Genomic DNA, 18,736 nt, shown 5'->3' on the forward strand with positions numbered 1-18,736 from the left:
GGTAACAGGGGTGACATCACTGCCTCTGACCATGTGACCAGCCTCATTTACATGATAAAAAATAGATGATTTTACAATGAATAATGTATGAAATAACTAGATAAAGGCTGGGATGGGATCCTTGTGAGCTGCTCCAACAGGTAGTAGTGACAGGACTAGTGGCACAGACCTGATGACAGGTGTCCTTTAAATCTGTTATCCATGGCCTCCTTCTCCTAAAAAAATAAACTTTTTAAATTACCGTATTTTTCGGACTATAAGAGGCACTAAAAATACTTAGATTTTCTCAGAAATCAAAGGTGCGCCTTATAGTCCAGTGCGCCTTATATATGAACCGTACTTATAGACAACAGCTGCCTTAAACTGTGCACTGGTCTGCCACCTGCTGGTCATTCATCCATATAATCAGGTGCGCCTTATATATGAACCTAGACGTTTTAGCAGGCTCATGGTGCGCCTTATACTCCAGTGCGCCTTATAGTCCGAAAAATACAGTATGTTGATGAGTTACCAGAGCCCTTCATGCTGTAGCTTCACAGGCTGATACACTGTGAAGGAGCACTTCACCCCTCCCTTCTGCCTGATGTAATTTCATGTACAGTGTAACAGTCTGTGAATCTACAGCATAAGAAATGGATAACAAATATTACCACAGTCACTGTGCCTGACTCTATGAGTATGTGCCCCTGATTTATCATAATGGAGTTCAATTGGTAGATTATCTTTTAAAAAAAGATTATTGAACTGCATTTATCAGACTTGGCCACTGCACAGAGAATGGAGCTGTTGTGATTACTCCCCTGTTTGAGCTGACCCCTGTGGGGGATGTCTAGTGTCAGACCCCATCAAGTGGATATGGAAAAGTCATTGATGGCGAAAAGCTTAAGAGATACGATACAAATTCAATTAATTTATACAAAAAATAAAATAACAATAGACTTTAACCTGAGTAGAGACTTAATAATATTCACACATTGTGACAGTAATCGAGGCTATTAAGGCTGAGCGATGACTCTATATTTGCATTATAAATTATCTATTCATATTATACAAAACAACAAGAGAAGAAATGATGAAAGGAAGTAACAACAGAAAAGTGAAGGTCTGAGGGTCCGTGTTATTCATCAAGGAGGTGAAAGTACAACGCCGAGAAGAAGGAGCAGCACAACAGCTCCTCTATACACTCCTGACTCAATACCCCAGGGAGCCTTCAAGGGGTATACGCATTTCAGCAAATAAATGTTATTGTTTGTATTATAAAAAGTTATACAATTTACCAATATACTTTATGGGGCTCATTTACTAAGGGTCCGAATCGGGGAATTTTCGTGGGGTTTCCCGAATATTTCAGATTTGTGCCAAATTGTCCCTGGGATTTTGGCGCATCGGCGCGGGCTTTCACGCGACAGAAATCCGGGGCGTGGCCGTCGCACAACCCTACGGATTCGGAAAAACCGTGGAATTTAGAAAAAAAAATTGTGTCGCAAGAATAGCACTTACATGCCCCGGGACGAAGAAGGTGAACTCCAGCGGACCTCAGCGCAGCAGCGACACCTGCTGGATATCGGGCGCACGACCTTAGTGAATCCCAATGTATCAATTAGTCATGGTTTTCTAGAGAAAGCTTCTATGTTGCACGCTCGTTAGTATCATAGAGCGTAATCAAAGCCGTGTGTTATAACGAGCCGTGCACCAGTGTGACCATGGTCATAGTCCTATCCACTGGAAGTAAACATAGAAGCTTTCTACAGAGTGACAGCAAGCAGAGATCTAGAAAACCATGAGGAATTGATACATAAAGTCTATTGGTAAATTGTATACAAATTGTAGGGTGTTTGGTCGGCGCTCGGTGACTCTTTCCTCGTGCCCGTGGATGAGTAGATCAAGTAGAGAAGAAAGATCCCGGCACTTCGAGGTTGGTCAATCTGAGTAACGTCATCAAATGGTAAGTATAATACAAAGCATATCGCGTACAAAGCATATCGCAAAAACGCGTTTTTCGGCTCCTCCCGAGCCTCCATCAGCTGATGTGCTGTCAGGAAATCCAAGGTTTTTCAAATAATCTGTAGCCAATGAATGTGTTACACGTCATCCGTCCGCCGCTTCATGCGCCACGTGGCTCCCGTGTCACTTGATCGGAAATCCATTACGTCATTGGTCACGTGATTGTATCATGTGATCCCTCGTTCGTTTCATATATTGAACGGCTACATCTCCGCAAGTACCGCTTATTATATGCGTCAAGGAACAGAAGGTATACAGAAAACCAGGTAATTCTAAGCATCAGTCTAAGGATATATAACTTTTTATAATTCTGTGAATAACTTTTTATAATACAAACAATAATATACATTTGCTGAAATTGGACAACCCCTTTAAAGGGATATTCACAGAATGTCTCTTCACCTCTGTGATCCACGCCTCCAGATCCACGACCAACGTGGCTAAGTAACCGCTGGTTGTTGCTATAAGTTATCAGTAAATACAGAGAGAACTGAGGTCACCCTTCATTCTTCTTTGTCTTGATGTGAATACCAAATCTGTAGTTACATAGTATATACGGTTGGAAAAAAAAGATACATGTCCTTCAAGTTCAACCAAGGAAGTATTTAGTATATCTCATTGTGGGAAAATTCCTCTCTCTCTCTGTATTAGGCTCTTTTCCTTCTACTCCCAGAGCCACATCCATCTCTAATCTCTGGTAGACTCTGACTTTCTAGCAAGATGGACAGAAGAATTCAGGGCAATTTTATGACACTGAAATCTATAGAGCTAGAGATGGAACTGGTCACCACATGTGTACTGGTCACCACTGCTCTATAACGTCCTATATGACCCTGCTTCTTAATGAGAGGGGGAAGTAATAAGCAAATTCTCCTCTACTTTATGTGCAGTGTATGGGAGACATAATAGCAGCTGGTCTTCAGCCACCAGTTCTGAGACAATGGAGAATCAGAAAGAGAGTCTGAAGAGGAGAAAACTTCTAAAAAAAATAGTCCTAAAATAATTGTTATGCCTCATGTGCACCCCGTACTGATAATTTGTGCAGTACTTTCAGAAGGTTAGGTATCCTTTGGGTAATGACATGTCAAAATCATATGATGACAGGAAGAGACTCTCCAATCTGTGCAGTGAAATCTCACCTGGGGGCTGCTGAGGCCAAAAATACTGCTGCCAGTCCTGCAGGACGTAGGTGAAGCGGATGGCGATGTTTACGGGAGGCAATGCAGTGAGTGGGCATCCCTGAAAGTAAAAACAGAGAGAAAAAGACTTATTTTATCACATAAAACAAAATGATAAACCCCAACAATGACATAATAAATGATAGAAAATCTACTATAAAAATCCATCCTGATAAACCAGGGACGTTACTCATAGATCCAGGCACCGGGACTGTGGTATCTTCTTATGTTTATTATCCATATCCATTATCAACTTTTAAAAATATTCTAATGAGCCAGAAGGGCTCTGTGGGGCGTTTCCAGAGCCCCTATGTGATGTAGCTTCACAGGCAGTTTCATTGTGCAGAAGAACTTCCCCTTTGCACGGTGTGAGATTATAGCAGGCATAGGGAGACCGTGTAACAGCCTGTGAAACTGCAGCATGGAGGGGCTCTGGTAACACAGCCGAGAGACCTTCTTGCTCTTTTCCCTTCTTCCTCCCTCCTCCCTGCTGTAATCCTATACACTGGGGGAAGGGGTGTCCTGGCCATAGGAACAGCCTGTGAATCTGCAGCACGGAGAGTCTCTGATTACGCCCTCAGAGGATTTCAGACTTATTACCATAATTATAAAAGTTCATTGTAGAAGGTAGAAGGCAATGGATAACACATATAAGAAGATATCACAGTCCCAGGATCTAGGAGTAATGTCCCTGGTTTATCAGGATGGATTTTGACGGTAGATTTCCTTTATACGCGTTGTATTTTCGGAAGTCACTTAGACAATATATCGGAATTCCGGAGAATTCAGCTTTGCAATTTCTGACACTCCCACACTATTGAATGAAGTGGCGGGAAAGCTGGGACACGGATGTCCAGAATACTGGGGTCCTGTTCTCATGATCGGTGGGACCCTCACCAATCAGCCTGGTATCCTCTATCACGTGGATAGGGAATAACTTGCTAAATATATACAAGTACAACCCCAGCAACTTCATGTTCTCAAGTGTAGGAAGTCCAGCACCGGAGCACAAACTGCTGCACTGGAAAGTAAAATACTGTGCACATTATTATCTCTTTGCCATGAGCTGAATCATTTCTCTACACAATAACCCAAAAACGTGTAACCACGAGCTGATACGGTAACGTCATACATACAATCTTGGACTTGAATATGTCTAGGAGTCCAGACAGATGGGTGTACTGATTCGGCACTTTTCGCAGGTGCACCATCTCGAAGTCTGTGCGCACCCCGGGTCCTTGGCATTCGCCAACATAAAGTTTCCTCCATTTCTGATGAATTTGCACAAAGAGCGGCACCTGGCTGTAAAATACATCATCATTACTATTATTATTATTCCGCATTCTCCATCAGGGGAATCACATGGATTTGATTAGAAGGACATATATCACACGGGTAGGTCGCCTCGGGCCAGGCTGCTATATCAGTAGGTGGATACCCCCCAGGCCTCCTAAGCGGATGTTCTGGCTTCTCCATGTGAGGCGCCTGGTCCTGCATCTCACACATTGGGAATATGCAGAATATGGTGGCAGAACCCGGGCGATGAGAAAACTACACAAAGCTGATTCTGCAGATACTATGTGACACCTGGGACAAATAGTCAGCTCCTCCGGCTACATGAATGCTCTGTGTCCAGTAATAATCATGAAATTAGCAAAAATATGCACAATCCCACAGTGACACATACACAGAACTTTTCATTTGAAAGCCAAAAAATTACATTTTCCTCCTCTTCATTTTTGTATGTAAAGCACATACCTACTGTCAAGCTAGACCAAGACAGGGAGATGAGAGGGAGGGGCAGTATTGTGAGACGGACACTCAGGCTGTGAGAGGGAGGAGCAGTATTGTGTGACACGGACACTCGGGCTGTGAGAGGGAGGAGCAGTATTGTGAGACGGACACTCAGGCTGTGAGAGGGAGGAGCAGTATTGTGTGACACGGACACTCGGGCTGTGAGAGGGAGGGGCAGTATTGTGTGACACTCAGGCTGTGAGAGGGAGGAGCAGTATTGTGGGACACTCAGGCTGTGAGAGGGAGGAGCAGTATTGTGTGACACTAAGGCTGTGAGAGGGAGGAGCAGTATTGTGTGACACTCAGGCTGTGAGAGGGAGGAGCAGTATTGTGGGACTCTCAGGCTGTGAGAGGGAGGAGCAGTAGTCATGTGACACTCGGGCTGTGAGAGGGAGGGGCAGTATTGTGAGACGGACACTCGGGCTGTGAGAGGGAGGAGCAGTATTGTGTGACACGGACACTCGGGCTGTGAGAGGGAGGAGCAGTATTGTGAGACAGACACTCAGGCTGTGAGAGGGAGGAGCAGTATTGTGAGACAGACACTCAGGCTGTGAGAGGGAGGAGCAGTATTGTGAGACAGACACTCAGGCTGTGAGAGGGAGGAGCAGTATTGTGAGACGGACACTCAGGCTGTGAGAGGGAGGAGCAGTATTGTGGGACGGACACTCAGGCTGTGAGAGGGAGGAGCAGTATTGTGGGACACTCAGGCTGTGAGAGGGAGGAGCAGTATTGTGGGACACTCAGGCTGTGAGAGGGAGGAGCAGTATTGTGTGACACTAAGGCTGTGAGAGGGAGGAGCAGTATTGTGTGACACTCAGGCTGTGAGAGGGAGGAGCAGTATTGTGGGACTCTCAGGCTGTGAGAGGGAGGAGCAGTAGTCATGTGACACTCAGGCTGTGAGAGGGAGGAGCAGTATTGTGAGACGGACACTCAGGCTGTGAGAGGGAGGAGCAGTATTGTGAGACGGACACTCAGGCTGTGAGAGGAAGGAGCAGTATTGTGGGACGGACACTCAGGCTGTGAGAGGAAGGAGCAGTATTGTGGGACACTCAGGCTGTGAGAGGGAGGAGCAGTATTGTGAGACGGACACTCAGGCTGTGAGAGGGAGGAGCAGTATTGTGAGACGGACACTCAGGCTGTGAGAGGGAGGAGCAGTATTGTGAGACGGACACTCAGGCTGTGAGAGGGAGGAGCAGTATTGTGAGACGGACACTCAGGCTGTGAGAGGGAGGAGCAGTATTGTGAGACAGACACTCAGGCTGTGAGAGGGAGGAGCAGTATTGTGAGACGGACACTCAGGCTGTGAGAGGGAGGAGCAGTATTGTGGGACTCTCAGGCTGTGAGAGGGAGGAGCAGTAGTCATGTGACACTCAGGCTGTGAGAGGGAGGAGCAGTATTGTGAGACAGACACTCAGGCTGTGAGAGGGAGGAGCAGTATTGTGAGACAGACACTCAGGCTGTGAGAGGGAGGAGCAGTATTGTGAGACAGACACTCAGGCTGTGAGAGGGAGGAGCAGTATTGTGAGACGGACACTCAGGCTGTGAGAGGGAGGAGCAGTATTGTGGGACGGACACTCAGGCTGTGAGAGGGAGGAGCAGTATTGTGGGACACTCAGGCTGTGAGAGGGAGGAGCAGTATTGTGGGACACTCAGGCTGTGAGAGGGAGGAGCAGTATTGTGTGACACTAAGGCTGTGAGAGGGAGGAGCAGTATTGTGTGACACTCAGGCTGTGAGAGGGAGGAGCAGTATTGTGGGACTCTCAGGCTGTGAGAGGGAGGAGCAGTAGTCATGTGACACTCAGGCTGTGAGAGGGAGGAGCAGTATTGTGAGACGGACACTCAGGCTGTGAGAGGGAGGAGCAGTATTGTGAGACGGACACTCAGGCTGTGAGAGGAAGGAGCAGTATTGTGGGACGGACACTCAGGCTGTGAGAGGAAGGAGCAGTATTGTGGGACACTCAGGCTGTGAGAGGGAGGAGCAGTATTGTGAGACGGACACTCAGGCTGTGAGAGGGAGGAGCAGTATTGTGAGACAGACACTCAGGCTGTGAGAGGGAGGAGCAGTATTGTGAGACGGACACTCAGGCTGTGAGAGGGAGGAGCAGTATTGTGAGACGGACACTCAGGCTGTGAGAGGGAGGAGCAGTATTGTGAGACAGACACTCAGGCTGTGAGAGGGAGGAGCAGTATTGTGAGACGGACACTCAGGCTGTGAGAGGGAGGAGCAGTATTGTGGGACTCTCAGGCTGTGAGAGGGAGGAGCAGTAGTCATGTGACACTCAGGCTGTGAGAGGGAGGAGCAGTATTGTGAGACGGACACTCAGGCTGTGAGAGGGAGGAGCAGTATTGTGGGACTCTCAGGCTGTGAGAGGGAGGAGCAGTAGTCATGTGACACTCAGGCTGTGAGAGGGAGGAGCAGTATTGTGAGACAGACACTCAGGCTGTGAGAGGGAGGAGCAGTATTGTGAGACAGACACTCAGGCTGTGAGAGGGAGGAGCAGTATTGTGAGACAGACACTCAGGCTGTGAGAGGGAGGAGCAGTATTGTGAGACGGACACTCAGGCTGTGAGAGGGAGGAGAAGTATTGTGGGACGGACACTCAGGCTGTGAGAGGGAGGAGCAGTATTGTGGGACACTCAGGCTGTGAGAGGGAGGAGCAGTATTGTGGGACACTCAGGCTGTGAGAGGGAGGAGCAGTATTGTGTGACACTAAGGCTGTGAGAGGGAGGAGCAGTATTGTGTGACACTCAGGCTGTGAGAGGGAGGAGCAGTATTGTGGGACTCTCAGGCTGTGAGAGGGAGGAGCAGTATTGTGAGACAGACACTCAGGCTGTGAGAGGGAGGAGCAGTATTGTGAGACGGACACTCAGGCTGTGAGAGGGAGGAGCAGTATTGTGGGACTCTCAGGCTGTGAGAGGGAGGAGCAGTAGTCATGTGACACTCAGGCTGTGAGAGGGAGGAGCAGTATTGTGAGACAGACACTCAGGCTGTGAGAGGGAGGAGCAGTATTGTGAGACAGACACTCAGGCTGTGAGAGGGAGGAGCAGTATTGTGAGACAGACATTCAGGCTGTGAGAGGGAGGAGCAGTATTGTGAGACGGACACTCAGGCTGTGAGAGGGAGGAGCAGTATTGTGGGACGGACACTCAGGCTGTGAGAGGGAGGAGCAGTATTGTGGGACACTCAGGCTGTGAGAGGGAGGAGCAGTATTGTGGGACACTCAGGCTGTGAGAGGGAGGAGCAGTATTGTGTGACACTAAGGCTGTGAGAGGGAGGAGCAGTATTGTGTGACACTCAGGCTGTGAGAGGGAGGAGCAGTATTGTGGGACTCTCAGGCTGTGAGAGGGAGGAGCAGTAGTCATGTGACACTCAGGCTGTGAGAGGGAGGAGCAGTATTGTGAGACGGACACTCAGGCTGTGAGAGGGAGGAGCAGTATTGTGGGACGGACACTCAGGCTGTGAGAGGAAGGAGCAGTATTGTGGGACACTCAGGCTGTGAGAGGGAGGAGCAGTATTGTGAGACGGACACTCAGGCTGTGAGAGGGAGGAGCAGTATTGTGAGACGGACACTCAGGCTGTGAGAGGGAGGAGCAGTATTGTGAGACGGACACTCAGGCTGTGAGAGGGAGGAGCAGTATTGTGAGACGGACACTCAGGCTGTGAGAGGGAGGAGCAGTATTGTGAGACGGACACTCAGGCTGTGAGAGGGAGGAGCAGTATTGTGAGACAGACACTCAGGCTGTGAGAGGGAGGAGCAGTATTGTGAGACGGACACTCAGGCTGTGAGAGGGAGGAGCAGTATTGTGGGACTCTCAGGCTGTGAGAGGGAGGAGCAGTAGTCATGTGACACTCAGGCTGTGAGAGGGAGGAGCAGTATTGTGAGACGGACACTCAGGCTGTGAGAGGGAGGAGCAGTATTGTGGGACTCTCAGGCTGTGAGAGGGAGGAGCAGTAGTCATGTGACACTAAGGCTGTGAGAGGGAGGAGCAGTATTGTGAGACGGACACTCAGGCTGTGAGAGGGAGGAGCAGTATTGTGGGACGGACACTCAGGCTGTGAGAGGGAGGAGCAGTATTGTGAGACGGACACTCAGGCTGTGAGAGGGAGGAGCAGTATTGTGAGACGGACACTCAGGCTGTGAGAGGGAGGAGCAGTATTGTGAGACGGACACTCAGGCTGTGAGAGGGAGGAGCAGTATTGTGAGACGGACACTCAGGCTGTGAGAGGGAGGAGCAGTATTGTGAGACGGACACTCAGGCTGTGAGAGGGAGGAGCAGTATTGTGAGACGGACACTCAGGCTGTGAGAGGGAGGAGCAGTATTGTGAGACGGACACTCAGGCTGTGAGAGGGAGGAGCAGTATTGTGAGACGGACACTCAGGCTGTGAGAGGGAGGAGCAGTATTGTGAGACAGACACTCAGGCTGTGAGAGGGAGGAGCAGTATTGTGAGACAGACACTCAGGCTGTGAGAGGGAGGAGCAGTATTGTGAGACGGACACTCAGGCTGTGAGAGGGAGGAGCAGTATTGTGAGACGGACACTCAGGCTGTGAGAGGGAGGAGCAGTATTGTGGGACGGACACTCAGGCTGTGAGAGGGAGGAGCAGTATTGTGGGACACTCAGGCTGTGAGAGGGAGGAGCAGTATTGTGGGACACTCAGGCTGTGAGAGGGAGGAGCAGTATTGTGGGACACTCAGGCTGTGAGAGGGAGGAGCAGTATTGTGTGACACTAAGGCTGTGAGAGGGAGGAGCAGTATTGTGTGACACTCAGGCTGTGAGAGGGAGGAGCAGTATTGTGGGACTCTCAGGCTGTGAGAGGGAGGAGCAGTAGTCATGTGACACTCAGGCTGTGAGAGGGAGGAGCAGTATTGTGAGACGGACACTCAGGCTGTGAGAGGGAGGAGCAGTATTGTGAGACGGACACTCAGGCTGTGAGAGGGAGGAGCAGTATTGTGGGACGGACACTCAGGCTGTGAGAGGGAGGAGCAGTATTGTGGGACACTCAGGCTGTGAGAGGGAGGAGCAGTATTGTGGGACACTCAGGCTGTGAGAGGGAGGAGCAGTATTGTGTGACACTAAGGCTGTGAGAGGGAGGAGCAGTATTGTGTGACACTCAGGCTGTGAGAGGGAGGAGCAGTATTGTGGGACTCTCAGGCTGTGAGAGGGAGGAGCAGTAGTCATGTGACACTCAGGCTGTGAGAGGGAGGAGCAGTATTGTGGGACACTCAGGCTGTGAGAGGGAGGAGCAGTATTGTGTGACACTAAGGCTGTGAGAGGGAGGAGCAGTATTGTGTGACACTCAGGCTGTGAGAGGGAGGAGCAGTATTGTGGGACTCTCAGGCTGTGAGAGGGAGGAGCAGTAGTCATGTGACACTCAGGCTGTGAGAGGGAGGAGCAGTATTGTGAGACGGACACTCAGGCTGTGAGAGGGAGGAGCAGTATTGTGAGACGGACACTCAGGCTGTGAGAGGGAGGAGCAGTATTGTGGGACGGACACTCAGGCTGTGAGAGGGAGGAGCAGTATTGTGGGACACTCAGGCTGTGAGAGGGAGGAGCAGTATTGTGGGACACTCAGGCTGTGAGAGGGAGGAGCAGTATTGTGTGACACTCAGGCTGTGAGAGGGAGGAGCAGTATTGTGTGACACTCAGGCTGTGAGAGGGAGGAGCAGTATTGTGGGACTCTCAGGCTGTGAGAGGGAGGAGCAGTAGTCATGTGACACTCAGGCTGTGAGAGGGAGGAGCAGTATTGTGGGACGCTCAGGCTGTGAGAGGGAGGAGCCGTATTGTGGGACGCTCAGGCTGTGAGAGGGAGGAGCCGTATTGTGGGACGCTCAGGCTGTGAGAGGGAGGAGCCGTATTGTGGGACACTCAGGCTGTGAGAGGGAGGAGCCGTATTGTGGGACACTCAGGCTGTGAGAGGGAGGAGCCGTATTGTGGGACACTCAGGCTGTGAGAGGGAGGAGCCGTATTGTGGGACACTCAGGCTGTGAGAGGGAGGAGCCGTATTGTGGGACACTCAGGCTGTGAGAGGGAGGAGCCGTATTGTGGGACACTCAGGCTGTGAGAGGGAGGAGCCGTATTGTGGGACACTCAGGCTGTGAGAGGGAGGAGCCGTATTGTGGGACACTCAGGCTGTGAGAGGGAGGAGCCGTATTGTGGGACACTCAGGCTGTGAGAGGGAGGAGCCGTATTGTGGGACACTCAGGCTGTGAGAGGGAGGAGCCGTATTGTGGGACACTCAGGCTGTGAGAGGGAGGAGCCGTATTGTGGGACACTCAGGCTGTGAGAGGGAGGAGCCGTATTGTGGGACACTCAGGCTGTGAGAGGGAGGAGCCGTATTGTGGGACACTCAGGCTGTGAGAGGGAGGAGCCGTATTGTGGGACACTCAGGCTGTGAGAGGGAGGAGCCGTATTGTGGGACACTCAGGCTGTGAGAGGGAGGAGCCGTATTGTGGGACACTCAGGCTGTGAGAGGGAGGAGCCGTATTGTGGGACACTCAGGCTGTGAGAGGGAGGAGCAGTATTGTGGGACACTCAGGCTGTGAGAGGGAGGAGCAGTATTGTGGGACACTCAGGCTGTGAGAGGGAGGAGCAGTATTGTGTGACACTCAGGCTGTGAGAGGGAGGAGCAGTATTGTGGGACTCTCAGGCTGTGAGAGGGAGGAGCAGTAGTCATGTGACACTCAGGCTGTGAGAGGGAGGAGCAGTATTGTGGGACACTCAGGCTGTGAGAGGGAGGAGCCGTATTGTGGGACACTCAGGCTGTGAGAGGGAGGAGCCGTATTGTGGGACACTCAGGCTGTGAGAGGGAGGAGCCGTATTGTGGGACACTCAGGCTGTGAGAGGGAGGAGCCGTATTGTGGGACACTCAGGCTGTGAGAGGGAGGAGCCGTATTGTGGGACACTCAGGCTGTGAGAGGGAGGAGCAGTATTGTGAGACGGACACTCAGGCTGTGAGAGGGAGGAGCAGTATTGTGAGACGGACACTCAGGCTGTGAGAGGGAGGAGCAGTATTGTGAGACGGACACTCAGGCTGTGAGAGGGAGGAGCAGTATTGTGAGACGGACACTCAGGCTGTGAGAGGGAGGAGCAGTATTGTGAGACGGACACTCAGGCTGTGAGAGGGAGGAGCAGTATTGTGAGACAGACACTCAGGCTGTGAGAGGGAGGAGCAGTATTGTGAGACGGACACTCAGGCTGTGAGAGGGAGGAGCAGTATTGTGAGACAGACACTCAGGCTGTGAGAGGGAGGAGCAGTATTGTGAGACAGACACTCAGGCTGTGAGAGGGAGGAGCAGTATTGTGAGACGGACACTCAGGCTGTGAGAGGGAGGAGCAGTATTGTGAGACGGACACTCAGGCTGTGAGAGGGAGGAGCAGTATTGTGGGACGGACACTCAGGCTGTGAGAGGGAGGAGCAGTATTGTGGGACACTCAGGCTGTGAGAGGGAGGAGCAGTATTGTGGGACACTCAGGCTGTGAGAGGGAGGAGCAGTATTGTGGGACACTCAGGCTGTGAGAGGGAGGAGCAGTATTGTGTGACACTAAGGCTGTGAGAGGGAGGAGCAGTATTGTGTGACACTCAGGCTGTGAGAGGGAGGAGCAGTATTGTGGGACTCTCAGGCTGTGAGAGGGAGGAGCAGTAGTCATGTGACACTCAGGCTGTGAGAGGGAGGAGCAGTATTGTGAGACGGACACTCAGGCTGTGAGAGGGAGGAGCAGTATTGTGAGACGGACACTCAGGCTGTGAGAGGGAGGAGCAGTATTGTGGGACGGACACTCAGGCTGTGAGAGGGAGGAGCAGTATTGTGGGACACTCAGGCTGTGAGAGGGAGGAGCAGTATTGTGGGACACTCAGGCTGTGAGAGGGAGGAGCAGTATTGTGTGACACTAAGGCTGTGAGAGGGAGGAGCAGTATTGTGTGACACTCAGGCTGTGAGAGGGAGGAGCAGTATTGTGGGACTCTCAGGCTGTGAGAGGGAGGAGCAGTAGTCATGTGACACTCAGGCTGTGAGAGGGAGGAGCAGTATTGTGGGACACTCAGGCTGTGAGAGGGAGGAGCAGTATTGTGTGACACTAAGGCTGTGAGAGGGAGGAGCAGTATTGTGTGACACTCAGGCTGTGAGAGGGAGGAGCAGTATTGTGGGACTCTCAGGCTGTGAGAGGGAGGAGCAGTAGTCATGTGACACTCAGGCTGTGAGAGGGAGGAGCAGTATTGTGAGACGGACACTCAGGCTGTGAGAGGGAGGAGCAGTATTGTGAGACGGACACTCAGGCTGTGAGAGGGAGGAGCAGTATTGTGGGACGGACACTCAGGCTGTGAGAGGGAGGAGCAGTATTGTGGGACACTCAGGCTGTGAGAGGGAGGAGCAGTATTGTGGGACACTCAGGCTGTGAGAGGGAGGAGCAGTATTGTGTGACACTCAGGCTGTGAGAGGGAGGAGCAGTATTGTGTGACACTCAGGCTGTGAGAGGGAGGAGCAGTATTGTGGGACTCTCAGGCTGTGAGAGGGAGGAGCAGTAGTCATGTGACACTCAGGCTGTGAGAGGGAGGAGCAGTATTGTGGGACGCTCAGGCTGTGAGAGGGAGGAGCCGTATTGTGGGACGCTCAGGCTGTGAGAGGGAGGAGCCGTATTGTGGGACGCTCAGGCTGTGAGAGGGAGGAGCCGTATTGTGGGACACTCAGGCTGTGAGAGGGAGGAGCCGTATTGTGGGACACTCAGGCTGTGAGAGGGAGGAGCCGTATTGTGGGACACTCAGGCTGTGAGAGGGAGGAGCCGTATTGTGGGACACTCAGGCTGTGAGAGGGAGGAGCCGTATTGTGGGACACTCAGGCTGTGAGAGGGAGGAGCCGTATTGTGGGACACTCAGGCTGTGAGAGGGAGGAGCCGTATTGTGGGACACTCAGGCTGTGAGAGGGAGGAGCCGTATTGTGGGACACTCAGGCTGTGAGAGGGAGGAGCCGTATTGTGGGACACTCAGGCTGTGAGAGGGAGGAGCCGTATTGTGGGACACTCAGGCTGTGAGAGGGAGGAGCCGTATTGTGGGACACTCAGGCTGTGAGAGGGAGGAGCCGTATTGTGGGACACTCAGGCTGTGAGAGGGAGGAGCCGTATTGTGGGACACTCAGGCTGTGAGAGGGAGGAGCCGTATTGTGGGACACTCAGGCTGTGAGAGGGAGGAGCCGTATTGTGGGACACTCAGGCTGTGAGAGGGAGGAGCCGTATTGTGGGACACTCAGGCTGTGAGAGGGAGGAGCCGTATTGTGGGACACTCAGGCTGTGAGAGGGAGGAGCCGTATTGTGGGACACTCAGGCTGTGAGAGGGAGGAGCCGTATTGTGGGACACTCAGGCTGTGAGAGGGAGGAGCAGTATTGTGGGACACTCAGGCTGTGAGAGGGAGGAGCAGTATTGTGGGACACTCAGGCTGTGAGAGGGAGGAGCAGTATTGTGGGACACTCAGGCTGTGAGAGGGAGGAGCAGTATTGTGTGACACTAAGGCTGTGAGAGGGAGGAGCAGTATTGTGTGACACTCAGGCTGTGAGAGGGAGGAGCAGTATTGTGGGACTCTCAGGCTGTGAGAGGGAGGAGCAGTAGTCATGTGACACTCAGGCTGTGAGAGGGAGGAGCAGTATTGTGGGACACTCAGGCTGTGAGAGGGAGGAGCCGTATTGTGGGACACTCAGGCTGTGAGAGGGAGGAGCCGTATTGTGGGACACTCAGGCTGTGAGAGGGAGGAGCCGTATTGTGGGACACTCAGGCTGTGAGAGGGAGGAGCCGTATTGTGGGACACTCAGGCTGTGAGAGGGAGGAGCCGTATTGTGGGACACTCAGGCTGTGAGAGGGAGGAGCCGTATTGTGGGACACTCAGGCTGTGAGAGGGAGGAGCCGTATTGTGGGACACTCAGGCTGTGAGAGGGAGGAGCCGTATTGTGGGACACTCAGGCTGTGAGAGGGAGGAGCCGTATTGTGGGACACTCAGGCTGTGAGAGGGAGGAGCCGTATTGTGGGACACTCAGGCTGTGAGAGGGAGGAGCCGTATTGTGGGACACTCAGGCTGTGAGAGGGAGGAGCAGTATTGTGGGACACTCAGGCTGTGAGAGGGAGGAGCAGTATTGTGGGACACTCAGGCTGTGAGAGGGAGGAGCAGTATTGTGTGACACTAAGGCTGTGAGAGGGAGGAGCAGTATTGTGTGACACTCAGGCTGTGAGAGGGAGGAGCAGTAGTCATGTGACACTCAGGCTGTGAGAGGGAGGAGCAGTAGTCATGTGACACTCAGGCTGTGAGAGGGAGGAGCAGTATTGTGGGACACTCAGGCTGTGAGAGGGAGGAGCCGTATTGTGGGACACTCAGGCTGTGAGAGGGAGGAGCCGTATTGTGGGACACTCAGGCTGTGAGAGGGAGGAGCCGTATTGTGGGACACTCAGGCTGTGAGAGGGAGGAGCCGTATTGTGGGACACTCAGGCTGTGAGAGGGAGGAGCCGTATTGTGGGACACTCAGGCTGTGAGAGGGAGGAGCCGTATTGTGAGACACTCAGGCTGTGAGAGGGAGGAGCAGTATGAGTCTTTCTGCCTTAGTTTGTGTGATAAGTCATAGGAGGAGAAAAGAGAGGCTGCAGTGAAATCCAATAATCCAGAAACTGATAGACTGACACAAACTTTCCATAGTGTACAAATACATAATACCAGTAGTTGTGAGGTCAGGACTCTGCCTGTCCCTTCCTCAGTGCCACATACTGGCCGGGAAATACACAAATTATACAGAAGGGGGTGGACAACCCCTTTAACTCGTCCCGCTATATCCCAGCGGTATGTCACTTGTTTGGGATGTAAAGTTTTTTTTACGTTCTTTGCAAATTTTGAAGCATGAAAACCAGGCAGTAGAGACGGGCACACTGTAATTTCATTGTCATGCAGATTAGCATGCTCTGCCGCTCTGTAAAGAATAGAAGATGACAGCAGCGCAGAGACGTCACACACGTCACATCACATGTGGAGGAGATAATGAGGCGGCTTTATCTAAGGACAGCATTCAGGGGATAAAAGTGCAATTTCCACTAAAAATATACAAATCACCTGGATATTAAAAATATGTAAGCAGCCTCTAATGAAAGTTCAGTGGCTACCCTTCCTCGGGGTCAGGGGCTACCCTTCCTCGGGGCAGGGGCTACCCTTCCTCGGGGCAGGGGCTACCCTTCCTCGGGGCAGGGGCTACCCTTCCTCGGGGCAGGGGCTACCCTTCCTCGGGGCAGTGGCTATCCTTCCTCGGGGCAGTGGCTATCCTTCCTCGGGGCAGTGGCTATCCTTCCTCGGGGCAGGGGCTACCCTTCCTCGGGGCAGTGGCTATACTTCCTCGGGGCAGTGGCTATACTTCCTCGGGGCAGTGGCTATACTTCCTCGGGGCAGTGGCTCTCCTTCCTCGGGGCAGTGGCTCTCCTTCCTCGGGGCAGTGGCTATACTTCCTCGGGGCAGTGGCTATCCTTCCTCGGGGCAGTGGCTATCCTTCCTCGGGGCAGTGGCTCTCCTTCCTCGGGGCAGTGGCTATCCTTTCTCACGTGTGAGTCACTGGGATCAGATGCTGGGTGACATTTCACAGCTGCTGCTACTAACAACACACTCAAAGGTTTGATTACAAATCTCCAAATCACTGGCTGCTGAAAGCTAAGTGCACAGCAGTGCGAGGACACACCCCCAGTGCACTTGGAAAAACTGCAATCCTAGAATATTAATCCATATTTCACAGTCCTGCTGCTACCAACACCATACACACAGATATGATTACACATCTCTCAAGAGACAGTACCTTACACTGGCTGCGGTCTAAAAAAAAGGCCTCACCTGCTGATAGGTTCCCTTTCATGGAATTAAAGGATACAATTAGTATATATCAAATTTGCAAGGGATCTATTTAAAACCAACCTGAATCAACCTAAAGCTTCCTAAATAAGTTAACCATGCGCGTTCCTTCCAGAACTATATGCCCCTGTAAGGGTTAATGCATGTGGCGTGAGGCGGCTGTAAATTTTGGCAGCTGGTTGCAACTTAAATAAGGAGAGTAAAGTGATGCATTGTCTGACAATGGCTTGTGACAACACTATGCTGGAACTTTTCGTACCATAAAATATGTGCATATTTAACTGGGACACGGAGCAGCCCTCGGGCGACAGCCATCCGCACCGCTCCCAGGGGTTTTCATGGAGCTGTCGTAATAAAGAATAATGTATCCGGGTTATTTATAGTCCCAGGACCTGCAGTAAAATATTTAGTTCATCCACAAATCACTATCGGGCTGTGGATATGTAGCAGGAGCGAGCCGATCGCCATCCTGGCAGGTGGAACACGCAATATACTAAATGTTATACATAGGGATCAGCTGCTCATAGCCAGACGGGGGCCCCAGCTGTAAGACAGGGTCCTGTACACCTGTACACATAGACTACAGCACCTGGAAGCTATATACAGATGGCGCCAATGTGGGGCGGAGTTACGTAAATCACATCTCAAAACAATTGGCGCTTCTATACTCGCTTTGTCAAAATGCTGCCCCCTAAGAATGGGTAATAGATATGAGAGCTCTCTCCATGTCCTATTCATGGTGAGCTGGGCCCCTGCTATGACTATTATACAGCTCAGACCCAGTCTGGGGAAGGTGATTGAGGTTGCAGTACCAACCATAGCCAGAGTACAATGTGTGGCGCTGTGTCTGGTATCCAATGCCCACAGGACCTTGAAGCGGCTGATCGGCAGCGGTGTGTGGGTAGTTGGAATCGTACAGATCTGATCCTGATGGTCGAGCCTTCAGGACTATCAATATTTTAACCCTAGAACTCCCTTTAAAGAAGCACTTGTGAATGCCTTCAGTATATATGTTTTATTTGATGAGTGATATATGAGCAGTCTGCGGTCGCTGTTCTATCATCCCTCTGTATATGGTTTTCCTAAGGTCCTATACAATTCCCATCATGCCTCTGGCTTGCAAACGGAGGCGGAGTCTAATCACACTCTATTTGTACTTTGTTCTCTCTGAGAGCAACAAGTGACAAATCAGCAGCACAATCCTGATGTCCCCTGCAGAGAATCACTGCATCATATTGGAAAAAGCTCAGATTTTTTTCCCTGCCTCCTGCTTATAAGATGTTTCTCCCTCACAGCTCTTATAAGCAGGAGGCAGGGAGAGGATTGTGAAACCTCATCCCATAGGATACACTGGAGATTCTGCACACAAAGATTGTATAGACAGGTAGTGTGAGTCAGGGTGAGCAGTGTGATGCCACATCCCATAGGATACACTGGAGATTCTGCACACAAAGATTGTATAGACAGGTAGTGTGAGTCAGGGTGAGCAGTGTGATGCCACATCCCATAGGATACACTGGAGATTCTGCACACAAAGATTGTATAGACCGGTAGTGTGAGTCACGGTGAGCAGTGTGATGCCACATCCCATAGGATACACAGGAGATTCTGCACACAAAGATTGTATAGACAGGTAGTGCGAGTCACAGTGAGCAGTGTGATGCCACATTCCATAGGATACACTGGAGATTCTGCACACAAAGATTGTATAGACAGGTAGTGTGAGTCACAGTGAGCAGTGTGATGCCACATCCCATAGGATACACTGGAGATTCTGCACACAAAGATTGTATAGACAGGTAGTGTGAGTCACGGTGAGCAGTGTGATGCCACATCCCATAGGATACACTGGAGATTCTGCACACAAAGATTGTATAGACAGGTAGTGTGAGTCAGGGTGAG

At 51.4% G+C, this 18,736-nt stretch overlaps 1 protein-coding gene across 4 annotated transcripts in view; it reads right to left on the reverse strand.

Annotated features, from left to right (window-relative positions):
* The window catches only part of RAB3GAP1 (RAB3 GTPase activating protein catalytic subunit 1), a 92,499-nt gene that overhangs the window by 55,351 nt on the left and 18,412 nt on the right, over positions 1–18,736 (reverse strand). For all 4 annotated transcript variants that reach the window (XM_072122266.1, XM_072122269.1, XM_072122267.1 and 1 more), the window contains exons 7-8: positions 4,319–4,484; positions 3,144–3,243 (exon numbers count right to left, since the gene is read on the reverse strand). In XM_072122266.1, coding sequence (XP_071978367.1) covers positions 3,144–3,243; positions 4,319–4,484 — 266 coding nt within the window. The remainder of the gene's footprint in view (positions 1–3,143; positions 3,244–4,318; positions 4,485–18,736) is intronic.

This window comes from Engystomops pustulosus, chromosome 8 (assembly GCF_040894005.1).
Source record: "Engystomops pustulosus chromosome 8, aEngPut4.maternal, whole genome shotgun sequence".
Taxonomy (NCBI): Eukaryota; Metazoa; Chordata; class Amphibia; order Anura; family Leptodactylidae; genus Engystomops; species Engystomops pustulosus.